This window comes from Xyrauchen texanus, chromosome 29, assembly GCF_025860055.1.
Source record: "Xyrauchen texanus isolate HMW12.3.18 chromosome 29, RBS_HiC_50CHRs, whole genome shotgun sequence".
NCBI lineage: Eukaryota > Metazoa > Chordata > Actinopteri > Cypriniformes > Catostomidae > Xyrauchen > Xyrauchen texanus.
The window spans coordinates 29,861,696-29,886,691 of record NC_068304.1 but is presented as its reverse complement, the minus strand read 5'-3'; the positions used below and the strand labels follow the sequence as shown (position 1 = coordinate 29,886,691).

The following is a 24,996-nucleotide window of genomic DNA, read 5'->3' as shown; positions in this document are numbered from 1 at the left end:
CTTTACAAAACACCCTCGACAGCCAAGCCGATCTGGGATAGCACTGCCTGCTTCACTGTAAAAAGAATGATGCAATGCATTTCCTCACAGTGTAGATGACATGAGCTCACAAGTAAACACAGATGGATCATCAAATCATCACAGGATGTGTACCGAACCACTGCGACTCTAGAGGCAGAGCAATCTAAAAACATACTCAAAAAGAGGGTATTGGATAGCCATTAAGGAAGATTTGGGGTTGAAAATATTTATAAAACACATCTGCTAAGTTTTTTTTTTTTTTTCTTAAGAAAAAACTCACTACTAACTAGTGAGTAGTGCCTAGTTAAGTTACATCCAAGATCTCCTTTTGGGTTAGACAAAGCAGACACTGCAAAATATTATATTCTTGAGTATCTTTGTCTTATTTTCCAGTAAAACATTTCCTTTCAAAATAAATGTACCTGAGCAAAATGTATATTTAGTAATCATGGCAATTGTTTTCAGAGAACATAAGTGTATTTATTTAGTCTTGTTTGTTTCACTTGTTTATGTTCAAAACAAGACAATATAATTTATTCAAGACATTTATTTTACAACAAGACAAAATACACTTATATTCAAAAACATTAATTGAAAACAAATGCATCTTGTTCTACAGATGTTTACATATTTTCATTGAACAACAAAGACAAACTGGAAATGTATATTTTATATTTACATTATTTTTATTTATAGTTTATAGTTAATTTATATCACAGATTTCATACACAACAGTAATTGACACCTGTGTTTTCTCTCATGTCAACATGTTTACTGAAATGTCAGATTTGATGTTTGTATTATATTACTATATTCAATGATAACTGCCCAGCATAAAAGCATGACCTGAAAATATATATTTTAGTTATACAAGTTAGCATGATGTGTTTGTTCCATGCCACATTTTTTAAATAGTTTCAGCTTAAAAGTTCAACTTTGAAAAAAAATGTGTGTTGTGATGCCTGCATTCTGTGCCATTCCATTGCCCTCTGTCAAGTTGCTTTTAAACACAATGACACAACTTTTGTGTGTCTTAAGGTTTCCACATTCAACTGTGAGTGAAAAAAAACTTTTTTTTACTAATTGAGACTTTTCCAGCAATATACAGCACATGACAGATTTTAAATACATTTGGGTCAACTTCAAAGGACCCCCACTTTCTTTATCTCATACATATGATAGACAGTGGCACAACTGTCCAAAGTTCAACGGGATTATCTGACATGCTGAATTTAGTTACAATGACCTAAACTATCAATTCTCTGATACCGTTCTGCTCCTCTCAGGTACTTTATGTAGATATTTTTCAACTCTCAAACAGTAGTATAGTTGTTGACCAGGAAGGATTGGGTGGGAGACTGGAAGGGGTTGGTGTGACCTTTTCAGACAGTCCCTTACCACATCCTCCACAGTTTTAGCACACATGTGGACTTTTCAAATGGTCCCTTACCACACCCCCCACAATATTAGCACGTTTTAGCACAATGTTTGGACTTTTCAGATGACGCCAGGGTATTCATTTTCTTCAGCAGAACACAAATTAAGATTTTTAGAAAAATGTTGAAGCTCTGTAGGTCCTTATTGTAGGAGCCATGTAATTTAAGTGATGTCTGTTCAAATTCTAAAATGTCATGTGACTATGGGATCAGTGTGCGTATCGTTGATTAGCCAGGTTTAAAAACACCTGTGGTAGTATGTGTAGTAAGGAGGAAGGGGGTGAGCTGGGAGCACATATTTTTTTTTGACTGTACAAATGGTTCAAGATATCAAAATGTCTTTTAATAACACCAATCATCTGAACTTATGTTTTTAAATGCACCTACATGTTGGGTGATCATTAAATAAAATGTGAAGATGCAAGCATTTTGGACTATCTTGTTGACGAGTCACAGAAGTTAACTCCTTGTTTAGCCCCTCAGCGGCAAATTGTTTGTTTTTATTGAAGTCGCTGGGATATTATAACGTAAGTAAACAGGTGCCATCAGGCTGCTGGCTATTTGATAGTCCAAAAGGCATATTTAGGCAGCATATTTATCTGTGGTCATGAAGTCATTTGAGACACTGGTGTTGGCCCACCTGAAGGACATCACTGGACCCTTTCTGGACCCCCTTCAATTTGCTTATCGAGCAAACAGGTCTGTGGATGATGCAGTCAACATGGGTTTGCATCACGTCCTGCAGCATCTGGACAGACCGGGGACATACATAAGCTTTTTGTGGACTTCAGCTCGGCTTTCAACACAATCATACCAGATATACTCCAGACTAAGTTAAACCAACTCCCTGCTCCCACCTCTACCTGTCAGTGGATTACCAGCTTTCTGACGGACAGGCAGCAGGCAGGGAAAATTAACTTCCACCACCTGTACCATCAGCACTGGTGCCCCCCAGGGATGTGTGCTCTCCCCACTACTCTTCTCCCTGTACACCAATGACTGCACCACCAAGGACCCCGCTGTCAAGCTCCTGAAGTTTGCAGACGACACCACTGTCATCGGCCTTATCCGAGATGATGATGAGTCTGCATATAGAAAGGAGGTTGAACGGCTGGCTTTCTGGTGCAGTCAAAACAACCTGGAGCTGAACACGCTCAAAACAGTGGAGATGATTGTGGACTTTAGGAGGAACACCCCATCATTGTCCCCCCTCACCATTCTAAACAGCACTGTGGCAGCAGTGGAGTCATTCAGGTTCCTGGGCACTACCATCTCACAGGACCTGAAGTGGGAGATACACATTGACTCCATTGTGAAAAAGGCCCAGCAGAGGTTGTACTTCCTTCGCCAGCTGAGGAAGTTCAACCTGCCACCAGTGCTGCTGAAACAGTTCTACTCAGCAGTCACTGAGTCTGTCCTCTGCACTTCAACAACTGTCTGGATTGGTGCAGCTACGAAATCAGACATCAGAAGACTACAAAGGACAGTTCGGTCTGCTGAGAGGATTATTGGTTGCCCCCTGCCCCCCTTCAAGAACTATACACTTCCAGAGTGAGGAAAAAGGCTGGTAAAATCACTCTGGACACCACTCACCCCGCCCACTACCTTTTTGAACTGTTGCCTTCTGGCCGGCGCTTCAGAGCTCTGAACACCAGAACCGTCAGACACAGGAACAGTTTTTTCCCTCAGGCCATCCATCTAATGAACAATTAAATTGCCCCATTGAGCAATAATGATGTGCAATACACAGTTTAATTTTCATTTATATTATCCAACATATCCACTTCTGCCATTACTTACATTGCTCTGTACATAATATACTGTTTTTTGTTCTTTATATACAGATTGTATTAGATTTGCACTACGTGTGTTTATGTGGGTATGTATGAAGGTGAGTGTATGTACGTATATGTATAATTATTTATTTTGTGTTCTTTTTTGTTTTTAATTACCTATGTCTTGCTGCTGTTTTTGGTATTGTTTGTATTGTTGTAGACTGGAAGCTCCTGACACCAAGACAAATTCCTTGTATGTGTAAGCATACTTGGCAATAAAGCTGATTCTGATTCTGATAAAAGTAATCCACACGACTCCTGTGATAAATTAAGGTCTTCTGAAGCAAATTGATAATTCATATGTTTTTAACTTTAAATGGTTGCTTCCGACCAATGCTGGGATGCTGTTTGAAGTGAACTAACACTTGCGTGACATTCGTTCCTCTGCTGTATACAAACCGTGCATTTTTGACTTCTCGCGTGAACACGCCAAAGCACTTATGTCACTGTTGGGTCGACTGCTTGCAAGAAGGAAAGTTAATACAGTTTTAATTATCAATTTATTTCTTACACCAACCTATCGGTTTGCTTAAAAAGACATTAATTGATTGACTGGAGTTATGTGGATTACTTTTATGCTGCCTTAATATGCCTTTTGGACCGGCAAATGTTTAATTACATTATAAGGACCTACAGAGCTGCAAAATTTTTCAAAATTATTCATTTGTGTTCTGCTGAAGAAAGACTGTCATACACATCTGGCATGGTATCAGGGTAAGTGAATAATGAGATAATTTTCATTTTTATGTGAACTATTCCTTTAAATTAATGATCTGGAACAATTTTGCCGTGACACCATCTGACAATCTTCAATATGGTTTCTGGTCCCACAGAAACCAAAAAGTAATCCCATTCACATAAACAATAGTGAATGCAATTTGGACATTGAATTTTCACATACAAAATAAATATATATATATATATATATATATATATATATATATATATATATATATATATATATATATATATATATATATATATATATATATATAATGCCCTGGACTGGCGTTGATCCACGATGGAGGATGGTATGTTTTTGTTACGTTAACTCTATACTCTGCTTGAAAGCTTCACTTTATTTAGTTGACCAGCTACTGGAAGCTTGCTTCTAAAACAGCAATGCCAATTTAACTGATACACTTGTGAAAAATCACCATGCAACAACTGCTTTATGCAGCACAATGAGCTAGTAACTAACAGCTAGTGGTCGTGTTTTTGTTTTGGTCAGTTTGTGTCATTTTAAAGATGATGTCACGGCAGTAGAGGCGGCACAACTATGACGATAATCCTATAATCCCACCCACGGTGAGATGGCACTAAACTGCAGTGGAAACGCAAGCTCAGAAAAGTAAAGTGAGTAGAGTTGAGGCGAGTCAACCCATAATGTGCAGTGGAAAAATGCCATTAAATCTATGAAACTGAGATTAAGAGTTGGATTCCACAAGCATTGGTCAAGTGATTTATACTTTGGTGCTACAAAGGATTGAAGTCTTTGTTATGGTATCATGTTGGTGGCAATGGTTAGGTATAAGGCCATGTATAAGTGTGATTTCACACTTTCCTTTCATTTTCATGTTTTTGGAGTAAACTGGAAGAGCCAGCAACTCAGAGCAGACCTCTAATTGAAATTGCATTAGACACAAAGACAATATATTGTTGCACAGAGAAGACAATGATTTAAAGTGCTTTAAAGGCCAGAACAAAAGCAATTTGCAAAGACTGCACACCTCCTTTGTAAAGCAGTAATTTGTGTGTATGGGAGGTGCAGGATGTAAATAAGTGTATAGAAAGCTTCTGGAGGGTATGAACCAGGCATTTTCAGGATGCTATTCTCTTTTAAGTGTTCCCTAAAAATGCTGAAACTAACATGATTTTACATCGTCAAGGCAGATGACAGGCTGCACGAAACTACAATTCAAACAGGATCTAACAGCGAATGCATTTTTATGTTGTTATATTGTGTTATTGTGAGATCAGCTATTGAATCTAATATACTGTATATATATATATATATATATATATATATACACATTTACATATTCAAACACACAAACAGCCTTTTAGATTCAATAGCTGATCTCGCAATAACACAAAATAACAACAACAAAAAACAGTGATTTATGATATATAAATATATATTTCATTTTAATCTTTCTCTCTGACAGAAAACAAAATCACATCCTAAGCAAAAACAGAGTGGGAACCAAAAAAAAAAAAAAAAAAACCTGTAACAACAATCGAGATACAAATTGTACTCAAAACGCTCTCAAACCTCTGACCACTGCTACTGTCCCCTTAACGAGTATGACTCATTCACAAATAATTGATTAGTTATAATTATAGACTGATTTTTTTAGTATCAATGACATATGTCCTATTAGCTGCAAATCTGCAAAACTAATGAGAAATATATCATGTTTTGGCACTCCTGTTTGTTGTGTGAGTATTATACACAGCCGATCCAGACCACTAAAAATATAAATAATTAGAGGATGGAGAGAAGAGGCTACAAATTAGCTCTAAAATGTAAGCCATTGGTTTACCCTCTATAAAGCATTTATGACTAATTATACACAACCAAATAAAAAAAGTGTATTTATTTAAGACAACATAAAAACGTGTTTTTATGTTGCAATGCATATATCTACATCTTCTATAAAGGGACATTTTACAGAGTGAAAAAGAATGTTCAGCTAGAAATAATGCAGAGCAAAATCTGAACAGAATCAGAATTTAAATGCATTCTATAGCAACCTGTACATGAATCATTGGTGAAAAGGGATAGTTCAGCCAAAAATGACAATTCTGTCATCATTTATTCACCCTCATGCTGTTCCAAACCATTCTGATGGTTTCATGGTTCATGGTTTCTGATGGTTTCATTCAGGCTTTTTTTTGGATGAACTACCTGTACTATTGCAAAACAGAAAACTCATTTTAATGAAAACAAACTTTTAGAATAATGTGCACGGATTAATATTTTGTATAATCAGTGGTACAACTGATATCTCAACAGAGGGCAACAGTCAGGTTCAGGAAGTAAAAAAATAAATAAATAAAAACATCTATTTCCTTAATGTTATTTTTTTTCTTAATGTTCTTAAAGAAAAAAAACATCCACCAATCAGGGAATCGCCACCAACAAAGTGCACAAAAAGAGCTATGCACCAACCGCCCAATCCCAAGATTCACTGATGCAATCAAGTAGGTCTCCCTACACTCTCAAACAAATATATTTGAATATAGCCACAGATGTATTGCAAGAGATGCAAAGGGAGCTACTCTCCAAATGCAATTCATTCAAAGACAAGCAGTTTAATAAGTGTGAACAGTTTAAATAGTTTTCATACCAACTGCAAACAAACTAGATATCACATAAACTGTATCCAAAACCACCTTTTCAAATGGGCTCGGGTGCAGAAAATAGGGATGTGCGAGAGGCTGCTTTTAAATTACTGTCATATTAATGTTACATATTTTAAACAGAATTAATAATACAAATATTATTTAAAAAGGAGGATATCTGGAGCAGATACAGAGTTTAATTTCACCTCAGGCTGCACATGCTTCTTCCCTCTCTTTCACTCACTTAAAATGTCCTCTCGCTAGGCAAGCAAATTCAGTAAAGTAGTTATGAAATCACTTTGGTGGTGCGTGAATCGGATTTCCAAACGAAATCCCTATGGATGTTTTCACATTTGAGTCTTCTTTAAATCTGTGCGTGCTTGCATGTTATTTTTCCACTGTGCAGACTTTTTCAAGTGCAGGACAGCAGTCTCAGGTGAGTCAAGTGCCGTCTTTCCACGTAGACATGTTGACGTGTTAATTTTGCTCATCAAAAAATTTATGCTTTTAAACTAGGCATGCCTTTTTTTTAATCTGCTGATTAGGGATGAAGTCTATTTTCAACATGGTGCTTAACAGGTTAAACTATCTTTTATTCTGTGTGCATGTCATGTTTAGAATTAGGTTTATTGTAGGATACATCACAGGCCTATTTTTTCTATCCTATAGCTACAATTATTATTATTTTTTCATATTGTATCTGTTATTGGTTAACATTCTTTACCGAACATCTGTCATATTATATCAATGGCTAATCCACGACTGCACGTCCTGAAATACGGGCAACATTCAGTGCATTTTTGTCTCTCTTGTAGATTTGGCTTAGTCTACCTGTTAACTCTTTTCAACAATGTCCTGACTGTTTCATTATGTTAAATAACTTTTACGTGGTAAATTCCATTAGGAACAGGCTGAGTTGCTCTATTGGTCCTGCACTATTCGTTTAACTATTTTCAATAAATATGCCTAAATATTTGCTAACTTTGATTCAGCAAATGCATGTCATGTTCTATAATTAAGGTACAATGATCATAATTAAAGGTGAGCACATCGCAGATAAATTCCCCTTTTCAGTGGAAATTCACGTAGAATTTAGAATAGATTAAGTATTTTAAATGGGTCGCATAAATACAAATTTTTGACTGTTTTCTGTCGGCTTCAAAATGTCCATTTAAACATCAGTGAAATTAGTCGTTCAGCACATCCCTAGCAGAAAACCATACCAAACTCAGGTGTTTTCATACCAACCAAATAAACTGTAGTCCATCCTGGCACAACAACAAAATGTGATAACGCCTTTAGACAGCTTTTGTTTTCCTACTTTTAGGTTGCTTAGCACTGTGGTCTTGTGACCAAAGCAATTCGACTAGTGTTCACTGTGAAGAGAGTGCTGTTTGCACCACCAAAAGTAATGAATTCAGGGCTCCATCAAGAAGCAAGACTGAACAACACTCTCATTTAGATTGCTGTTTCTCATACCAATGCATACGCTAATTACATTCAAATTAGACTGGTGAGGAAGTGAAGGAGACAAGGACTAATAAAGGGTTTCATTCTTGCTGCTATCATTCTCTCTTGCTTTGTCTCTCTATTTCTATCTCTTAATTTCCATCTATGTGCATCTTTCGTCTTCTTAGTTGACTCTTTAGGTTACTGTGAGCTTGGTCCAGCTCTGTCAGGTAGCAATTTAGGAGGCAACATTTGCTAGGGCAAGTGGAGTACCACTTGGGAGTAGGGGAGAGAGAGAGAGAGAGAGAGAGAGAGAGAGAGAAAAATCACAGTGATGTAATTTTCCCTCTAATATTGGCTGTGCACTTGAGTGAAATATTGAAGGCTTAATAACAGGATTGCTCCCCCAAAAATAAAAATGATGTCATCAGTTACTCAACCTTGTTCTAAACCCTTGGGGGATGAAAAATGGGGATGTTCACAATGCTCTTCATAAAATGAAAGTGAATAGTTACAAATATAGTCCCGTTTGGTAAATAATCCATAAAAGTTCTCCTTTATGTCCTTTTAAAAAATGCTTAGTATTTATGCAAAATAATCAACCCTTCCACCATATGTTGTGTGATTTCCAAGCTGGACTTCTCATCTTGAAAATCTCTGATAACTCCATCTGTATGTTTTGTAAGTTAAATTTTAAATCAGATTTACAAAGCATTTAAAGCTTATTGCTGTAGTAGAATCATATGTCTATAAAATGATCTTTGCTGTTCCAATAACTGAGAAAGTGCGATCATTGTAACTATAGTTTGTTTAGGGGCATAACATCATACCATGATTTATCTAATAGATGAATGTCCAGCTGAGCCTAGTCAAAGCCCACCAAAGTTGGAGACCAAAAAAAAAATCCCAATATATCAATTTAAAACATTTATATCTGCTTGAAATTATACAAAATCTCAGAGACATAACAGCAGCCATCTTGAGAGCAAAAACATCAGCTGTCTTGAACACAAAGAGGCTGTCAAGCACCAAAAAATGGCAAAAAGCAGCACCCAAAAATACTCCATAAGACTTTTGTGCTCTACTCTAAGTCTTCTGAAGTCATCCAATGATTCATTATTCACTGAAATCCTTCCCCTCCGCTACTGTTCTATTTACAACATAGTTTCATAGTTACTATAACTACACTTTTGCAAACTGAGGTTTACGTGCTGCGTTCTACATTTTGTGGCGAAAGTGTGATAGAAGCGACACAAAATAACATGGTTACTTCAGTAAATTTGCTTTTCATGTTGCATTTACTTTTAGGACTTTATTGGTTAGGTTTAGGTGTTGGTCTAGGGTAAGGATGATTGCTTTGTTCATCTCTAATTTGCCTTTAGGACAATATCGGTTAGGTTACGTTTTAGGCTAGGGAGGCACGTTTTACTCATTAAAACCTCCGTCTAACATTCACATTAAAAACCTCATCTGATTACGCCACAATTCACATGCTTTTGGCACCCCCCGCTGGATGAGTCATTAGGAAACTGCAACCAAATGAGATATGAAGCAAGTAAATTCATTTTGCAAAAATGTTGATTATCAACAATCTCACGCAATTTCCATGAAATCAGGCTGCTCCTTCATTTGATTTGAATATATGCAAATTCGAATGAGACTTGAGAGCTATGGCAGAGGGGAAGATTATCACTTTCATTTTATGGGAAAAAGCAGCATCAACATTCGGCTGAATAACTCTTTTTGTGTTTCATGGAAGAAAGACAATAATACAGATACTGTATGAAAAACAAGATGATGGAAGGTAACTGATCACATAATTGTAATTTTTGTTGAACTATTCCTTTAAGGGGAGGATAAAAATGTAGCCAAGTACTGTATTTTGTAACATGGCTAGAGCACTACAACTTATTCCTAACCACTACCATTTCTGCCTGATGACACCAGCACCAGTTCATCAATACATGAGACTCACCACAGAAACATCGCTGAGGCTCCATTATTCATAGCAAAATCACCATGGCTACATTTCTAAGCATTCCTGTTTCTCGAGCGCACCCTCCCCAACTCATTCTTTCGACTAGCCTTGGTTTCTCTCTCTCACTGTCTCTATCTATGTTTTATCACAGATTTTACCCAGAATGTTGAGCCAGCAAAGAGAAATGGACAGTGATTATTCTTCCCTATATGATACAAGACAGAGGTGTCTATTGAAAACACACACATGCACACTTCCCGTTCCTCAGCTCCTGACATGTTGAAGGACTTTAAAATGCTTTTCCAGTGAGGCCATTATACTGACAGAGATATCAGCTGTTTGAAAGAAGTAGCCCTGTGTGTAGAGAGCAAACCTACAAATTCAGATTTAGTTTTTAAAAGTGAAGTGTCTAGCCTCTAGCGACACCACATGGAAATGGCAAAAAAAAATATTGTTTCAAACAGGTTTTTCTGACACCCTCATCTGCTATTGGTCAGATAAACAAATAGTCCCACCCCAATCTCACATCATTAGATGAGCCAATGTTACCACTGGCCATGATGCTCAAACAAACAGAGCAACATTTTAATAGCGCCACAGTGTTTACAACTTTTGGGGAAACATACTGTAACGTATTCAATGGAAAGGAGGAGGCGAGAACCGGCTTGATAATATAAATGATAGTTTAACGGTAAACTTAAAACAAAGACACAAACACATATGAAGGACATGTCCGCTAACGATCTCTCTCTCCCGCACGGCCCTCTGCAGTCAGCCTTTAAACCTCACGGAGGCATAATTAGCCTAATACGGGACCGGTGTGTAGTATCACGACCCGGCCCCGCCCTCCGCCCTGCCACATTCCTCCCTCGTTCTCTCAGGCTGGGGAGCCCCCGGCCTGACGTACACCCCCCCCCCCCTTTCCCTGGGGGAGGGCGTGCCTTCTGCGCTGTCTGCTGGCAGGTCATCCCCATCTACCTGGACGAGGGAGGGGACAAGGGGAGGGAAACAGAAATAATTAAAATGGGGGGTACTTCCTGTGACAGTGTAGTACCCCCCAAACAACTGTAAAATTTAAAAGAGGATTAAGGCCAACGCAGAGCGACAGTGAGAGAGAGAGAGGAGAGAGAGATGAAAAAAAAACTCTTACTCGCCAGGTCTCCAATATGCCGCAACTTGTTCCTTGGCCACTCCTCCACCATTTATCGGATGACATCCGCCTCTCCGGGGGGATCAGAGGCAGTCCTCCAGCCCCTGGCGGACGGAACACCCCGCCGCATTCTCGGGGAACAGAAGGGGTCTCCCCCGCCCCTGGCAGCGGTCCTCTCGCTCCAGGCGGTCGCCAGTGAGCCCCTCTCTGCTCGCGGTCGGCGGTCTTAAACCCCTTGGCTCTGCAGTCAGCCTTTAAACCTCACGGAGGCATAATTAGCCTAATACGGGAACCGGTGTGTAGTATCACGACCCGGCCCGCCCTCCGCCCTGCCACACATACCTAACATCAAATTATAGTTCTCACTGAATACTCGGCGACTGAATCTTTATTTTTGGGAGAACTATCAACATGATCACACTGGAAGTCGGCATGTTGTTTCTGACAGTTCTGGTACCATAGGATTGGCCACATTGTGCAGATTTACCGACAAACGCCTTCTCTTATCAGACATTTTAGCATCAGTTCCAGTGTGTTTACCTTCCCCTGTGGGGCGACCGGAAGCACATTGCAACAGCAGCTTGGGTGACCTAGGTTCAGATCCCATGTTGAAAACAGGAAGTAATTGTGTTTGCATAATCAATTATGAGCACAATTCTGAGGTTGCATTTTTCCCTCAAACATTTTTACTCCACTGATGAGTAGGTTTAGGTTTGGGGGAGGGGTAGTTTTTAAAATATTCATTACTCTTCACTGTGTTAAGGCTTTACTGCTGAAAACAACTTGTTTCACAACTCGCTTTTGGCGCCCCTCGTGGACAATTCACCTGGAAAATGGAGCTCATACATGCCCATATACCCAATGATAATTACAGCTTTGGCCACTAGGGACAGTGTTTTGCATGTTGGTAAGCACAGACAGTTTTTAGCTAAAGAAAAGTAAACCTACTCTTTCTGATTTCACAGTAAGATCAGTCTGGAATTATCCCTTCAATAATGTATGTAGAGACAACTAATACTGTAACTATCAATTTAAGTTAGGATAGGAAAAAGCATTTTAACATCATACAATTACACACTTCACCTTTAAACAGCCTCCAGAAAAACAGGAATTGCTACATTATAAGCTGAGTCAGGTTCACAGGAAGACCATGTCTATCGCCATTAGCTCATTAGTTCCTATGAGTGTACTCTCCCGTTTCTGAGACACAGTCAGAGGTCTGCCCCTCATTTCGTCTATCCTTCTCTTCATAAGTGTTCTTGTTTTCACCATCTCTCTCTCTGTTTTCACCTCATTTTTCAGTTCTGCACTTCTTACAGTATCTCAAGGTCGATAGCTGCAGATTGACTGATACACTTTCTTACATAACTGTAAGTCAGCGCAGCACTCAGGTCCTCTCAGGATACGCATCTACCTCAAAATTCACAAGATTAACATAACTGGTGGGTGTGAATGGTAAATGAGTGAAATTTGGAAAATGACCAGAAATGACAATGTCCAGTCAGAGTTGTGGAAGATGATGCAAAATAAGTTATGCAAATGTAAGAATCAGAACTACTTTTTCTCTCCTTGCCTGGCATCTCTCATCACATGTTTACATGTGGCTCAACCTGAGGGATACTTGAGATCTCTACCTGATCTACCCCTTAACATTTATTTTACCTGTATAACCTAATGCATTCAGGTTGATTTAGACATGTTAAATACTGTAATATTTTTTGACTTGGATAAAACCATTTAATTGAGATGTTACCATATGGAGCACATTATATAATTTAGGTTAACATTATTTTCAGTATATGACACAGCCAGGCTTTAAAATATTTCCAAAAGCATCATATAGTGAAGGGTCCCTTGGACCCATTTTTTATTTTATTTTTTTATTTAAATAGTTCTCCCTTCCAAAGAGCACCTTTGTCACAAAGATTTTTCGAAATTCTGAGCACACCAGTACATTTTTATATTTCGTGGCCATATGAAAATAATTTCCAAAGATTTTGCCTCTGTCCACATACATGAAAAAAACTAACATTTTCCATCAATGATCACGTAATTGACCATTTTATCTCAGCAACCCAACCAAAATTCTACCCATTCATCCAACAGTGATGAAAAAGACAGCCTCATCAAGGCTGTGTATAATGTCAGGACTATTTAACATGGTTTCAACTAAGCACCTATACTCATTTGAGGTATCGGACTTCCCATTAGGCAAGAATTCTGGGTAGAAAATAATTGTGTTACATAAGTTTTGTGGTTTGCGTCACAAAATCAGTGTGTAGTGCAAATTAATGGATCTGCTTTCCATTATGTGCAGTGGCACCTGCAGCTGTACGGCCATACACACTGTGCATACCATTAGCGCTCTGACTGACATGAGAAATATTTACTCCCAGAATATTTCATCAATCATGAAGTGTGTCCCGTGGCTGTTTAAAAGAACTAGCGATGACCAATTTGTGAATGCATAATTCTTTTTAGTCTGTTCTTTTCAGTGAATTGGCCAAACAGGCTTACAAAACTGTCTGAATCGATTCGTGATTCAGTATAACTCATCCAGACAGCACTCTCACGGAATCATTTGAAGCGGTTTCTCACACAGTAAAACAGCATCTGGATATTTTCGAAGACAGAGAACAAACAGCACTGAATACAGGGTAACTTTACCTACAAACAACTGTTAAAAAAAAAGGCTTTTTGGGAGGTAACTTTGAGAGGTAAATTTAGCAAGTGCTGCATCATGTAAAATAAGGGGATGTTTAAACTGAACGTGTTTTTCTCGTTTCACTTTTAGGATGTCTCATGGGAGTGCTGGATTTTTAGAAGCTCCTTTAAGTTAAAAAAATAACTTTAACTGAAAAAAACACATCTCAAAATACCTGCGTTCTGCTTTATTTGTTGTGGTGCGTTTGTTGCAATCATCTGATTTGAAATTACTGAACATTTTCAAGGTAAAACATCATATAATGTGTAGTTGTGGTGCTTTCAATATAGCAAAGGTTTACAAATAACTTTTTTTTATTAGCATTTTTCATACTGTCCAAACCTTTTCAGAATTGGGGTTGAAAATTATTATTTTTATAACAATATTTTATTATTTTATAACAATATTTTTGCAATTCTGTTTGGTGCCACAAGTAAAATTACTTTAATTTTTACATTAAAGTTACATTTACATTAAAGTTGGCATTAAAACATGCAATGATAATCTAGTGTTTCTAACAATCTGCCATTTAAATAATTCAGATCAGATTATGTGGGTTTTAAGGTAGATACAATTTTTTAAAGGATTGTTCTTCAGATTTTACAATTAATAACTACATACCCTTTAAGAAATGACTCTGTTTAGTGATGTTTTTCCTGATCTAATCACATGTGGAACATTTAGCTTCAAAGCAAATCCTTGTTACACAGTATATTTGCTAAAGAGAAACAACCAAGCAAACTACATCTAGCTCAGCTAGGTCAAAATTAATTACTAAAGTGGTTTGTTTGGTGCCACTAGTAAAATGACAGTCATTTAAAGACATTAAAACATGCGCTGTTTGTCTAGTGTTTCTAACAATCTGCCATTTAAATAATTCAGATCAGATTGTGTGGGTTTTAAGGGTGATAACATTTTTAAAAGGCTTTTTCTTCAGATTTTACAACGAATAACTACAAAGAAAGAAATTAGTCTATTTAGTGATGGTTTTCATGATCTAAATCTAATCACATGTGGAACATTTAGCTTAATCACATGTGGAACATTAACAGTATATTTGCTATAGAAAAACAACCATGCAAACTACATCTAGCTCAGCTAGGTCAAAATTAATTACTAAAGTGGTTGAGCATACAGCAGCTGTTGTAAACAAATGCAAATGCATTTTCATATCAAACAAGGTTGACACGATCCCACAGCTCGCACATACACTATTACGCTTGTTCACTAACAAGCTTTTCATAGTCAAACTGATCCATGCACAACCTTATTGCTACCAGCAGCTAAGATCAGACTGATCAGGTTTCTGTCTGACACCAGACCAGGAACTCCTGTAGTATCTAAGGGCCTTTGTCACTTCAGGCATTTTGATTGATCAGATTGCTTTACAATTGGTTACGCTCATTACATTAACACTTGGCAACAAACATGTCTCCACAAAACAGTTTTTAATACAATTAATTTTTAATGCATAATAACACTATAAAAAAAAAAACATAAAATATGAGTTCACTTCTTTGATGATAATAATGCTGGGCAGCAATTTGTCAGAGAGTGAGCAAAGAGACCCAAGAGCAGAGGAACATTTCTAAGGCTATGTACCGTTTTATGTTCTGTGCTAACAATGGCCTCCAGAATCACTGTCTAATGAGCGTCTGGGTGCGAGTCGCCCCTGGATGACCGTCCCATTGTAGGACGTGCATCCGAACTGATCGCGGAACAAATAACCAACCAGCTGGGCACGTAGTGGGGGCCATAGTGCAGCATGGACTTAGTCTCCACCTCCTAGCATACAGTGCCCACCACTCGAGTGGCAGGTAGAATGGGATCCAGTGGGATGGTGGAGGTCTTAACCTCAAAACATAGAGACAAAGAGTTGGGCATGACATTCTTAGAGCCCAGGCGATACGAGAGGACAAAATTAAAACATGTGAAAAATAGTGGCCAGCAAGCCTGTCTAGAGTTAAGGCATATGGCGCTACGGATGTACTCTAGGTTCTTATGATCAGTCCAGACCACAAAAGATACCCCCAAACCCTCTAACCAATGATGCTACTCACCCAAAGCCAACCGGACAGCCAGCAATTCTTGGTTATCGACGTCGTAGTTCCGTACTGCTGATGTTAAACAGTGAAAAAAAAAACTCCAACACCAACCTCAGATGCATCCACCACGAATTGACATGCAGGGTCTGGAGTAACAAGGATGAGTACAGTAGAAATCCTCTCCTTTAATTTAGATAACGTGGCCTCAGCCCACAGGACCAACAAAATTCCATGCGGGTGGAGGTGAGATCTGTCAGAGGCAAGTTGGCTGTAATTCCTAATAAATCTCTGATAGAAATTAGTGAACCACAGAAACCTGTGATTTGTTTATGATTAATCAATTAAAACAGTTATCACATAACTAATTCATTTACTTGCAGTGGTGGCTCAGTGGTTGAGGCTCAGGTTTACTGACCAGAAGGTTGGGGGTTCAAGCCCCAGCACCACCAAGATGCCACTGTTGGGCCCTTGAGCAAGGCACTTAACTCCAAGTTGCTCTGGGGGGATTGTCCCTGTAATAAGTGCACTGTAAGTCGCTTTGGATAAAAGCGTATGCCAAATGCATAAGTGTAAATGTACTTTGAAAATACTTTCTAAAACTCCCTTTTAAATACAGATCGTTTTTATAAATGTTTTCCAAGTTACGTAATTGTAACATTCTGTAACTGAAATCAGTAACTGGATCTGATTAGCACTTAGAATTAGTACAGAACTGGTAATGACAAAGCTAATGATGATGATGATGATGATTTTGATGGCGATACCAAAGTCAATCCAACAACAAGACTTTTTGTAGAGGAGTCACCACTTTTGTAATGGATCACCACTTATGGTTCCAATCACTGTTCTTTGTGGTCCAAAATGCTCAGTGCTGTAGATCCTGATGCTGTAAGAACTTACCACGTTAATGGAATTAAGCTAAGCACAAAATGCCTAATAAAGGCCCATTCCAATTTCAATGATACAATCTGTAAAATAACCATCCACTGTTCTAATTTAACAATGGGAGAAAACAGATGGTGATGCTTATTGGACCAAAATTGGACAATTCATTATTTCCTTCACATTTGAAGGGTTTGGTATGAGAAATACAGTTGAAAGTCTTTCAAGCCTTAACTGGTAAGATTTTAATGACTTCAGATTATTTTTCATAAACAAAGTTTATTAAAGAGATAATTCACCTAAAAATAAAAGTGATAATTGAATCATGTTGTTATGAGTTTTCTGCAGAAAGATCAGCCTGGCCATTCTGATAGATGACATCTTTAAGTTACAAACAACATGAAATTTAGTATTTTAAGGTGAACTATCCTTTTAACACACTCAACTGTAGACACAATAAATTAGGGTTTGCCACTAATAATGTGAAGAAGTTCAGTAAATGTTATAGCTACCCACTTGTGATTGTAACAGATGCTTGTCCTTCATCCCCTAACAGTGGATTGGTCAATCTGCAATTGTAAGTACTATTGGGCTCCAGAATCACCATCAGAACACTTTTCACACTGAAGAGCCCCTCCTCATTGGCTACTTGCGAGATAGTGATGTTGTCTGTAAGGTTGCGTCCGGCCCCACTTTGCCACAGCACCTCTGCTTCAGGGTAACCCCCGTATGCCACACAGGTGAGGGCCACCACTTCACCAGGCCTGAGGTTGGACTCTGTGTCCCAGGTGACCAGTGGCTTGGAGAACGGAGCTGGTGATGGATATGGAGATAGAGAGAGCAAGAGGAAGGTGTGGTTAGTAATGTATGTTGAATGATCAATTACTATATATATATATATATATATATATCTGTTCAGCCACAGTCATGGAAATCTTGGAAATACAGTGTCAGGGAATTGTAAAATTTAGATTTTCAGGCCTGGAAAACTCATCGAAATGTATAAAATATTAACAGTCATGAATATAAAAATCATGTAATAGCCTTTGGTGAATATAATTGTTTTCCACTGCACTAAATATATCTCACCAGCTAGATAGTGATCTTGTTTAGAGTAAAACTTGCTTGCAAGCCATAGCTCGTAATGATTCATGACATGATTCGATAGACAATAGGTCTGAATCAAATGTATCTTTTTTTTTGGTAAACAATCATGGAATTTCATTGGTTAAAAAGTATGGGAACCCTGTTTTTAGAAGTGCTACATACAGTAACAGATATTTACATATATACTCAAGACAAATTAATAATTCGCACAAACTATCCTGATAAAAAATTTTCAAACTTGGTTCTTAAAAGGAATAGTAAGAATTCAGTATGGACTACCTTTGTGCTAGCTTTATGTCCTTTTTGGAGCTTGAAAGTTTTGAACCCCATTGACATGTATTTTGTGTGTATAAACACATCATATTTCCATCAATATACAGTGTCTACATTTGTTTTTCACATGAAGTAAGCAAGTCATACATGTTTGAGACAACATAAGGGAGTAAATGAGAGAATGTTTGGGGGTGAACTATTAATTTAATATCATGAGTTGCCTACTTGAGCGTAAATGACTATTTGTAGACTTTTGTGACAGTTGAACATGAATCATTGATGCTCAAGTAGGCAACTCATGATATTAAATTAATAGTTCACCCCCAAAAATATATAAGAACCTATATCAACTTTTGTACAGGACAATTTACATAATTCCAGTTACTGTATTGATTTTTATTGTATAATCTCAATCATTTCGTAAAAATGGTACCATGTCATCTATACAAACAGTAGTATGCAAGTATAAACACCATCGGACCATGCATCCATCATACCACTCAGGAAAGAGACGCATTCTGTCTCTTTGAGATGAACATATTTTGGTGCGAAAAGTGGCAATCAATCCCAGAACAACAACAAAGGACCTTGTGAAGATGCTGGAGAAAACAGGTAGACAAGTATATATATATATATATATATATATATATATATATATATATATATATATATATATATATATATATATATATCAATATATATCAATCATTTAGATTCTGCAAGGCGTATTTAAACCTATAATAAAAAAAGGTATTTAAACTCAACTGTAGAGTTGATGTAAAAATAATCAGCAGGGAATGGTTGACATTGGTATCTTTCTAGAACAGAATAATTTCTGTAAACTTACAATTAAGTTTCAGGAAAGAAAAAAAGACAGACATTAAGTCACTGATGGAGAAGGGCAGCAGAAAAATTGGGGTGTTCAGCGTTTAGTTTAGCGATCTACCGCTGTGTGCCACCATGGGAGCAGCTTGACATGATTTCCATTAAATTGTTAATTACATTATAGGAGCTTAGCATTAAACACACATGGCTCAACATCAGACGGAAATCGTCTGCTGACACACTCATCTACACCCACATTTTTTTTTATACTGGAATCATTGCACCATTGTCCCTTGAGCAGCCAGACGAAAGAAGTAGGAGCAGCCTTATTCCCAGAGCCAATCATAATTTGGCAAACAAGAAGGTAGGGCGTGGGGACGATGGGGGAAAAAGCAATCAGAAGGTTGTGGGGTTCAGCAAAAAAGTGGGTATTGATGCCAACAAAGCTGTAACCTCTGCCACTGTCCATTTGACTGACACAAAGATCTCTGTGGGAACCAGGAAAGAAAGAGACAAAAAAGAAAATCTATATACTCCAGACTCTTTAAAGGTGAAGTTTGTAAATTCTGTTTCATTAGCATCATTAAATGATACGGCAAAAACAAGGTTTGGTCAAGCCATTGGTCAAACATTCAAAAAGTCTCACCACAAACATTGCTTAATCCAATGTTGCTTTGTTGGTCAAGTCGGGGAGACTGATCTTACTGTGAATTCATCAACAGTAGGTCGATAGTTCTGCACTGAAATTGGTCTGTAGAGTTGGGGTACACGAGTTCGGACTCGTATTTCCTGGTTCCCATGGGACAACAACCCACATTTTGCTCCATTTTTTGCACCAAAAATTGCTCACGCAACACAGTTGAATTGTTTAAAAAAAATGTGTGATGTGGGATGTCCTTGTCAGTAATCCAGCACAATGGGGTTGATTTCAGGGTACATACATTTTTGGAAGAAAAGTGATGATTTTCCCTGTGATTTTGTTGAACAAACAAAACAATGTTTTTATAGCGCTACAGCATTTACACTTTTTGGGGGGAATCAACCTATAAGCTTCTTACAGTTGTCACTGCATATTAAGATGGAATATGAGTATGTTAACATAAAAATTACACACATCACTGTTAAATGGGAGCTCAAAATAATATTGCTAATAAATATTAAAGGTGACGTAATTGTTTGTCATTTCTGCGCTACAAGCAGTACCAGATGGAATTGCAAATAGAAAGTAGACAGAATTACACACTTCACATTTTAACATTATAATAGTATGATCTTTAACAATGAAAATTACACAATAATTTTTCTTTAATCTTTGTTAGAGGTAGAGAGGCAGACAGAGTAGTATATCTCTGAGCATTAATATTACTTAATCTAGTGCAGCAAAGAGAAGAGAAGGAGAGAGAGAGCAAATGAGACAGCGAGAGAGACTAGGAGAAAAGGGAGAGGGGAATGGCCAAATGCCATCTATAGATCATAAACAATGATGTATCCTGGTAATTCTGAGTGCACTCAGCCATAAAAATAATAACACATATAGCTGGCTACACTTGAGCACGCTCTCCAGGGATTGCAGCATGCCATAAATCACATGAAATCCGAACAATCAATACTACTGAATATTGATCAGGGTCACTGTGAGAATTGCATAGAAATGATTGCGGTCATTATTGGGCCTTTGCAAAAGCACTAAGCATTTTATAAACTAATATATGAGAGGTGCAAGGATATCAATCATACAACACACCTGTGATATCCATAAGTGATGTACATAAAGTAAAAACATATATTATTATAAAACCTGCAGCATTTAAAAAAATTATATATCAGTTTTCATATATTTAGCAACTGCAGTCTAGTATAGCCTAGATGTACATTGAGTGCATTGTGACTGTACATCACTGCTTGGGAGTCGTAACACACACTCACTATCTCTCTCTCTCTCTCTCTCAAATACAAATCCTGCAAATGTTTCCTGAATGACTTGTTAGAAAAAGCCCAAGCCATCATTTTGACCATTTCGAAAAAGTAAAATCTTTTGAACTAGCAATGGCAGATCATGAAACGTTGCATAAGAAGTTCCAAACTTGAGTATGTTTTTTGGTTTGTTTTATTTTTTTGACAGTCCTTAATTTTTCCCAATTTAATTTTTTTTACTTTTTGTTTGTTGAACTGTTGTATAAAAGAAACATCACACTCTCAATCGTGCTGTATGGCCCTAAATCAGCACAGCTATGAAAACCTGCAGCCGAATCACAGCCATGCTTATGTAGGGCCATACAGCACTCTTGCTCGTGTGACATTACGATTAATTACATATATTCCTATATATTCCTACCAATGGAGCAATTCAAGCTTAAACTGCCACTTGTTTTCTCCAGGAGGCAGTAAGTGAAAATTTAGGCAACGCCTACAGTATGTTATACAGAGAACAAACCACACTTATCTAAAACAGACAGCACAAGATGAGTCTCGTTCTTGCATTCAAATTCAAACAAATATTGATGGTCTGCAAATACAAACGCAGGGATCTCAAGACGTGTTTTTCTAGGTTTCAAACTACATTAAACTAAAAATAAAGCAAACTAAAGCGGTATATTTCTAACCCGACGCAACCAAAGAGATGCTTCATCTGACACCTGTACATTGGCACGTCCTTAGACAAGCTCTTATAATAAACAGATATTGGACAGATTAACAAATTCTATTTCAAAATATATTGCTGTGAAATATAGTCTGATGACTAGATTATGTTCAATAATATGGGAATAAACAATATATTGGATTGTAAAGCCAAGTTTTGTATTATCTAATCAATGCTTTACTCATCTGTTATTTTTATAACATACACAATATACTGTATACAGCATTGCCTTTAAATTGTTTAACTTGGGTCAAACATTTTGCGTAGCCTTTCACAAGCTACTCACAACAAGTTGCTGGAATTTTTGCCCATTCCTCTAAACAGAACTGGTGTAACTGAGTCAGGTTTGTACGCCTCCTTCCTCACACATGCTTTTTCAGTTCTGCATACAAATTTTCTGTCCGATTGAGGTCAGAGTTTTATGATGGCCACTCCAATACTTGGAGGACTGGAGGTATGCTTGGGGTCATTGTCCATTTGGAAGACCCATTTGTGACTGAGCTTTAACTTCCTGGCTGATGTCTTTAGATGTTGCTTCAATATACCCACATAATTTTCCTTCCTCATGATGCCATCTATTTTGTGAAGTGCACCAGTCCATGCTTCATGGTTGGGATGGTGTTCTTCAGCTTGCAAGTCTCACCCTTTTTCCTCCAAACATAACGATGGTCATTATGTCCAAACAGTTACATTTTTGTTCATTAGAAAAGAGGACATTTCTCCAAAAAGTAAGATCTTTGTCCCCATGTGCACTTGCAAACTGTAGTCTGGCTTTTTTATGGTGGTTTTGGAGCAGTGACTTCTTCCTTGCTGAGCAGGTTATGTAGATATAGGACTCATTTTACTGTGGATATATATATATATATATATATATATATATATATATATATATATACTTGTCTACCTGTTTTCTCCAGCATCTTCACAAGGTCCTTTGTTGTTGTTCTGGGATTGATTGCCACTTTTCGCACCAAAATATGTTCATCTCAAGGAGACAGAATGCGTCTCTTTCCTGAGTGGTATGATGGATGCATGGTCCCATGGTGTTTATACTTGCATACTACTGTTTGTATAGATGATGTGGTACTTTCAGGCATTTGTAAATTGCTCCCAAGGATGAACCAGACTTGTGTGGTCTTGGCTGATTTCGTTTGATTTCCCCATAATGTCAAGCAGAGTTTGAAGGTAGGCCTTAATATACATAGTAAAGAAAAACACGGGACTAGACAAAATGATATGCCTATTTATAGGGAATCTAAATGTACTATGTGTTGGAAAGCGTACAAGAGTTATTTCAGTGCACCTTTTTGATAGGTTATTGTACTTCTTACCTGCTACTTGCATAAGCAAGGCGGCAGTGCCGTGTGTCTGCACCCTGACGAAACAGGAGTAGCTGCCCTCATCCACTACACGGACTTTCTTCAGCAAGAGTGATGCATTACCTGACATCAGCTGATCTGGATACAGGCTGGTGCGGTTTGTGAATCTCTCATCTTGGTCGGCCAGCTGATCTTGGCTATGCCAATAACTGTGTACGTTACGTTTTGTGTCTGATAGCTGCCAGAACACACTCAGGTCAGATAGATTAAAGTTTGTGACCACTGAGAATGAGCAATTGATGACTGTGTCTATTCCAAACAGTGCCACCACAGGGGATTCTGGGACATGGACATCCAGAGCTGCAGAAGAGGACACACACAAAGAAAGAGCAAGAGAGAGAGAGAGAGAGAGAGAGAGAGAGAGAGAGAGAGAGTGTCTTTTATTAGGGGTCATATGGGGAATACAATTTTATAAAATTTTCATCAAACTTTGGACATAGGAGCTAGATGTACAGTATGTAGTGTAAACAGAGGCCGAGCTACGGGACAGGCAAGGCAAGCAACTGCCTGGGGCCCCAAGCTGGGAGGGGCCCTCCATGGGCAGCAGTTACAGTAGTTCACCGCAACAACACTTGAAATCAATGATTGGCAATGCTTAGTAGACTTGAATGAGATTTTTTTAAAAAAATCTCAGGGGCCCCCATCCCTTTAGAAACGATCAAATACAAGAACGTGATGCAGGCATCGGGAAGAGGACATCTGACATACCAATCTGGGAGTCGGAAAAGAAGAAGCATGACAGTGCTGACTGGTACAGATTCTGTAATTGTTACTGAATTATCCATTCTCACGAAAAGATTGCCAAGACTGCTTGAGTAGTGAGGAGTATTGTTTACATTCATTGTATGTTATTCTCCATATAATTCTTATTTAATCGAACAAAATATAGCTACATCATTAGAAAGGTGTAATCTCCAGCTTTGATATTTCACTACTGTTTGTGTTAGAAATGTTACGGTGAGAGGAACTCCTTAATTTATATCAGGTGTGCACATCTGACATGCAAAATCGAAATGAGAGTGGATATGAACATGCAATAAAGACACACATGCCATTTTACATCTCTTTTTGTCATTGCAAGGCTTTAGTAAACAACGTCCAATAGAAGTTGTAGTTAATGGTTAATTTTTGATGGATTAATAAATATATCTTTTGTTTTAATTTCTGGATGTAATATGCAATTTTGTCTTAGTTTTTTGTGGGAGTTGGTGCTAAATTGATGGTTTGGAGATGGAGTCTGAGCTGCATTATTCAATCTTCTGTTGGTCATTTTAAGTGTGTTAGATAACTGATACATCATAGGCGTCAGAGAGCATTATTGGGAAGTAACTAGAAGCAGCGACACTACTGACAAATTAGTTTTTGGTCAACAGTAGCTGAACTCTTTTTGTTTAGCAATTCCAGAAATTAGCTACTTTTTCCAACAAGTGTGGTGTACGTGGCTATATTTAATGTCAAGTTGCATTGCACAGTTTTACAAAGCAAACTTAAGCAATAATCAATTGCACTCACCTAAACTGTCTTATTCTAGTGAATTGGTTTGTTCATGAAACTGAACCAATTAAAAACTAGATGGTTCACTGATTTGACTCCCTGGCATTTTTTTATTTTTTTATTTTATTTAGCTGATATTTTTGTTAAATGCTGATGTTCATTAGTATGTTTTCAACTCTATTACATAAATTAGGGAGTATTCAACTTTTATTAGTTGCATTAGTATTTTATGTAAATGTATCTGTTTAAGTTTAATACTGTCACTCTAACTGAGATCTTTAATTCATCATTCATTACTTGCCAGAAAATAAATGGCTTTGATATAATTTTAAATAAAATAATTGGATAGCAGATATATATGAACAAATCATGCTGTTCAACCAAGGGGGTCTATAATTCATAGAGAAAGCCATACATTAGCATTTCCAT

The 24,996-nt window shown here is 37.6% G+C and overlaps 1 protein-coding gene across 1 annotated transcript in view; it reads right to left on the bottom strand.

Moving 5' to 3' along the window:
- The window catches only part of LOC127623380 (CD276 antigen-like), a 122,761-nt gene that overhangs the window by 74,510 nt on the left and 23,255 nt on the right, over positions 1–24,996 (bottom strand). The window contains exons 3-4 of the mRNA XM_052097820.1: positions 23,026–23,373; positions 17,365–17,661 (exon numbers count right to left, since the gene is read on the bottom strand). Coding sequence (XP_051953780.1) covers positions 17,365–17,661; positions 23,026–23,373 — 645 coding nt within the window. The remainder of the gene's footprint in view (positions 1–17,364; positions 17,662–23,025; positions 23,374–24,996) is intronic.